Below are 5,507 nucleotides of genomic sequence, written 5' to 3' on the forward strand. Positions count from 1 at the left end.
CTGTTCTTCCTCTCCGTGTCCAGATCCTGTCTCGTTCAAGGGGAGCATCTGAAAGCAAGCCAACACGAAAGGCAGCTGAGTGCAAATGAAAACACCGGGATTCAGACATGCAGCGGTTCCAGCACGGAGCTCGTCTTGGAAGGAGCCAATCAGACGTTCAGGTTCGCCTGCCCAGAAATGATGAAACTCTACCCGCCGGAAGATACAAGGCCTTCCCTACCTAGCGGGGCTACGGAGGCGACCGACCCCACGTACAGGGTCTACGACTTCGATCCATCCAAAAAGACAGGGTGTGGCAGCACAACAAACCTCCTCGCTACGGTCGTCCCTGGCTCTACCGTAGTTGGGATATCAGAGTCGGATGTCGTCAATCATTCGTTTGTGTACACGCTAACTCTGGGTCCTTCCCAAGCTTCCCCGAAGTACCTCTGCTACAGTTGCAAGCCGTCCGAAAATCCATCCCAGCATGCCGCAAACAGTTGCACCATATATATAACGGTGCCGCAAACCAACAATACAAGTCCTCCGTCAAATCGAGATAAGCCGTCTGGATCCGGTTCCTTTTCTCGCTCGGTGTTCGGTTGTTTAATTCTGGGTGTAGCAGGGCCAGCACTGGCGTTAATGCGTCATCTGTAGGACGATACCATGAATTTCTCCCCGGTGTTTTGTCTGTCGTCGCTTCCTGCATGCTGTCTCATCTGGGTTACGACGAGTGAGCACATGAGGCTCTCTCCTGCGAGAGGGAACTGTACGCGTGGAGGCAGTTTCTGAGGAGCTGTACGCAAAAACAGCATTTTTTGAAGGAAGCTACACGATATTGGACTATTTGCGTGACTGCGATCCGGTCACCGAACTTCGGGCGAGCCCTGCATAACGGGGTGCTAAGAATGTAAGAGAGAAACGTCGGTGAAGCTGTACTACTCTGCTGTTTGGAACTAGGGCGAGACATAGACTGGGTCCTGTCCCAACATCAAGGCCAATTGTCATAGTAATGCCGCGCTTTCCCAAGGAAGCTCGCTTTGACTGCAATTTCACTGCAGGCATACATGCATCTGCATCGATATATAGATATATATATACATCGGGAGGCCTAGCTACACACGGTGCAGGTTGAAGTTTCGTGAGAAGTCGGTGATGTATGTCGACATGCAGACATGGATCGAGGGTGACGCAGATAGTGGCAGGTAGGGATCAAATGATGCATGCGATACGCAGCTATACAGCATGGAGCAGCGATAGCATTTGTCAGGAATGAGAAGAAAGCAGTGTACAGAAGAGGCCGTAAGTAGAAGGTGGAGTCGGAGAGAGAAGTTCGACATTGATCAGGAGCGAGGACATGAGAGAAAGGGGCACGGCTACTGTTTACAACTCCCCGCCCTCCTCCAAATACACCAGCAACATGCCGATCGGCTGTCATTAGTGCATTTTTATCTCCCAACCTTCGTCCTACCCGGACGCCAGCTTGAAAGAGCAGCGGAAATGTTTTGACTTCGATGAAGGGGAGATTTAGTCAGGGGGTTGAGAGATCAGCTGGACATTAACGAGTCGCGGACCAGCACGAAGAATTCTACAGCTCTTCCCATGCTTCATCCGCCATCAGAATTCTTTCTCCTTTCTCTCCCCGCCCGTGCACCAATTTGTTATACTTCTCCATTAGTCATGTCTTGCGTTGTAACCCAAGAAAGAATCACCGAGATTAACGCCTCCGGTGTCACTGCTATTTAACCTCTATGCATGCACACTACGGAGCAGTTTCCCCCTTGAGGAACCGAGAAATACCTCTACTTCATTGATAGTACGTACACTACAGGAGATACACGATGCTGCTTGAGGTGCAGCACTATACGCCCGAAGGACTATCTGTTCCTTTATCAGCGTCATCATATGCTTTGTTCTCTGCTTCTCTTTTTTCTCCCCCGTCATCTCGGCTCTACGCTCACTCGCTGTATTCCGCGCTCGTTGGATCGGCTTGGCTGACGTCCAGGCAACTGCATTTCTTCAGACACCACCAAAGTCTTCTTGGGATATTTCTTAGAAAAACAGAGCCCGTGGAGGCAAGGCAGGAAAGAGAGTCCAGGACAATTCTGCAATAGCAGGAATTCCTGCAGCGACACTGCTGTTGCTTTTGTATTGTTTCGCGTGTGCGTCTTCATCGTACAGCATGCGCTGTACCAACGCCGTCCACTTCGGCGGAAGGAATTGCAGGCTTCCTCAGTTTTTCTGCCTTCATTCGTCTTTAGGGTTTCTTCACGCTCTTCTGACCCTCTGGGACAGAATGCGATGTTCTTTTTTCTGAGAGCCCGCGAGCGAATGCTTGGTAGCTGATACATCCCTTCCACTATGGCATTTGTGGCGGACCTAGAAAGAGCATCAGTTTATATGAAATCCGTCCTCTTCTTCATTCTCCGTCTCTAGGGTGAACACTCTAAACTGTCCTCTCCTTGCGAGGATATAACTAAGAAAGGATGTACTCTGTGTCGAAGAAATGAGTTTGCAGGGAGCATAGCGAATCTAGTCAGCTCCGCTGAGTGGTTACTGTCAAAAGTCGTTCGTGCGACAATCCTGAACAGTCGGCGCCTGGCAGAGAGGTGAACAGCGTGGCAGAGAAAATGACCCACTTTAAGAAAGGGTTCTGAAACATATCCAGGTTGAAGTGTACGAAGACACCTTAGCGTCCCTCAGTCCGTGAACTCAACTGGACTCCTCCGGTGTACGATTCCGATGGCTGTGCCCCGACTCCTAGAGAGGTGACGCCCTACGCGTTTCACACCCTGACTGGCGCCAGTCCGGCTCCACGGCCCCATGCAGAGTTGGTGTTACTGCTGTGATCTCAACTCAAAACATCCCACGCTGGCTAAATTGGGTAAGCTTCCTGGAAATGTTTCGTCTTCGCCTGGCACGCAGATACCCTACCTCGCGGGAGATCGCAACGGCTCTACACAACAGAGACAGGATGTCTTCAGACCGGTGTACTGGGTGTCTAGTGTGGCTTGCCGAGCTGGGCTGCCTTCCCGAAGGGGCAGCTCATACCAGAAGCAAACATTCTGTACTGGGGATAGTGCTCTGGCTAGTACCCTCTCGCAGAGCTGCTAGGAAGGGCGAGCAGCTTGCTGTTCCACGCTTTCTTACAGGACCCACAGCTCTCGCATGCAGTCGTGTGGCCTTTCTAAGCTCGATCGTGTGAGGTCGAAACTTCCTCCACGAACTGTGCAGCGCTTTTCTTTGAGATTGCTCGCCTGTTTTGTTGTGAACAATGTATTACTGTATCGCCTTGGTCTCTTGCAGGTGGTAATTACAATGACGGTCCTTCGCCTTGACTGTCGAGTGACTTTTGTCAGTCTCTTCCTCGTCTGCCTTTCCGCTTCCGGCTTCTGGCTCCGAGTAGAGAGTGCAGAGAAAAGTGGGAATCTACCCGGTGACCACTCAACCGGACAAGTTCCTGCCGTCCCAGTATGTAGCTCTGAAAACGTGAAGCTTTCTGGCGCGAGCAAGACGTTCAAATTCAAATGCTTAGCAGGTTGGAAACTTTCTCCTGTTGAGGATACCCCTGGGGAGAAAAGCCCTCCGACCGAGGCAGCGCTGAAGAAAGTCAACGTGTTCGGCGCAGCTGGTCAGGAGAATCCTGTAACCCGCAGGCAACGCCCCTTGGTGAACTCGTTCCTGGATCAGCTCTTCAGGCTACCAAGGAAGGTGCAGCCGGTGTGTCCGACAGCGTCCAGCCCAGCGATACCTTGTACACGCTTACTCTCGGTGATGCGCTGGATGAGGAGAAGCACCTCTGCTACATCTGCAAAGCTCCCGCGGCGAGCGGGCTCAACAGGCAGACCGATCCGTCATCCCAGCAGGCCTGTACCATATATGTAACGGTTCCTGCCAAGAAAAGCCCAGACGGCTCGCAGCAACCGGATACGAAGCCAGACCAACAGACGGGTCAGAACCCAGATACTCAGACAGATCCAAAGCCAGACAAACCCTCGGACTCTGCTTCTTCTTCAATTTCCCTGTTCGGTTGGCTGTTGATTTGTGTAGCAGGATCTGTGTTGGAACTGATGGTCCATTTGTAAAAGGGTGCACGTATATGGAGTGTGCTCATTTCCTTCTGTGTCAAATGTGTTCTCACTGTGTACCAGGTTCTATATTGTACAGCGCTGCTGCTCTTAAGTGCACGGTTTTTCTGTCTGGGTATTTGTCAGGGCGGCCAGCCCGAGCAGAGATGCACACCTGCTCTGCACAGCGATGCCGCTATTGTTCCACACTACCGCTGACTGGTACAGTGCTACTCAACAAGAACACGACGAGTAAACTGGTGGGAGTCGCAACGGTTGCCGACGAGGCTTGCCGAACTGTTTCCTAATGGCAGAGACAGACTATGTCTCTGCAACGCCCGTCTGCAGACAATTTTATGGGAGGGTTTGAAACACCCTGCACTGCGGTAGACGGCAATTTGTCTCACGTGGCCATCCCTGGCGGGGGAGCTCAGCCGGGGGAACTGCAATCAAATGCAGCTTTCTCATGCCTCCAGGTTTCTACAACGCGGGCGGGGGGACAGGATGAACTGTCGTTAAGGATTGTATCGCTACATCTTTCCATCTATTAGAGTCACGCAGGCTACTCCGGAAAAACCCACACACCAGTATGTTGTCTCGAAATCGCAGTGCTGAAACCAGGAGTGGACGGTCTACACTTTCTCCTGCACAGCTCCGCTGGGTTTGCTGAAGTATCTACTTACAATGGAGGTTAGCCTGTTCGAGAGCTTCAGATGATCACCGTTGACACGTGCTGCTACACGGAGAGTTCCTGAGTTTTGTCGTCCGGGGGCTTGTCTCTCCTAGTCTCCTTTCAGAGATCGGAGCCAAAAAAAGTTGAGCGACAGCTGGGTGGTTGTCTCTTCTATTCTCTGTTTCGTCTAGAGAGTGGAATCAAAACAGTTCAGCGAGGCAAGGAGGGCCTTCCGAGCTAGATGAAGTGCCCGTCCACAAGTGATCCACTTGCAGATCGCAGAAACGCGATTTTCTGACTCGAAGTGGACAAAAACTGAAGTTTTCCGTTGGCGGCCGGTGACTAGCAGTCCAGGCTGAAGCTAAACAAATCTTTTATCCCAGGCCCCCCGACCACACCTCAGGGTGCCTGTCGCGAGAGTGAGGGCATAAACACCTCCGTCGTGGATTTCCACTCAGTCAAAGAGATGAAGGGGACATTCTGATGTTCAGTGGATCAGCGGGTGAGCTAGCGTTGACTTTTGTACTCTCGGCCGAGCAAAAAAGCTTAGTCGTTTCTGCTCTGCACTGCGAGCGGAAATGAAGAAAGGTTCCTGAACCTACCTGGGAGGATAAACCTATTAGGCTAGGAGCTGTCCTTGGAAAAACTAAGAAGCCCCCCGGATCAGTTTGCTGTTCAGTGGAAAAGAAAAGCAACATCAGGACTCCCGAGAGTTTAACAGTCCTTCGTTTCTCTTGGGGCTATTCGATGATGAGAATAGAATCATAATGTAACGCCCGCGCTTTGAC

At 51.6% G+C, this 5,507-nt stretch overlaps 2 protein-coding genes across 2 annotated transcripts in view; both read left to right on the forward strand.

The window, feature by feature from the left end:
• The window catches only part of CSUI_003013 (uncharacterized protein), a 1,844-nt gene extending 935 nt beyond the window's left edge, over positions 1-909 (forward strand). The window contains exon 2 of the mRNA XM_068063211.1: positions 1-909. This exon is cut by the window's left edge and continues 373 nt beyond it. Within this exon, the coding sequence (XP_067924812.1) occupies positions 1-636 (636 nt within the window). The 3' untranslated portion in view covers positions 637-909.
• Positions 910-3,073: 2,164 nt separating this feature from the next.
• CSUI_003014 (uncharacterized protein) lies at positions 3,074-4,317 on the forward strand. The gene has a single exon (XM_068063212.1). The coding sequence runs from the start codon at positions 3,148-3,150 to the stop codon at positions 3,862-3,864; it is 717 nt and encodes a 238-aa protein (XP_067924813.1). The 5' UTR covers positions 3,074-3,147; the 3' UTR covers positions 3,865-4,317.
• The last annotated feature ends 1,190 nt before the right edge of the window (positions 4,318-5,507 follow it).

Source organism: Cystoisospora suis (genome assembly GCF_002600585.1).
Source record: "Cystoisospora suis strain Wien I chromosome Unknown contig_1274, whole genome shotgun sequence".
Taxonomy (NCBI): Eukaryota; Apicomplexa; class Conoidasida; order Eucoccidiorida; family Sarcocystidae; genus Cystoisospora; species Cystoisospora suis.

Excerpts from the sequence above, each read along its gene's own strand:
- CSUI_003014 (XM_068063212.1), top strand. The coding sequence starts at position 3,148 with ATGCAGTCGTGTGGCCTTTCTAAGCTCGATCGTGTGAGGTCGAAACTT.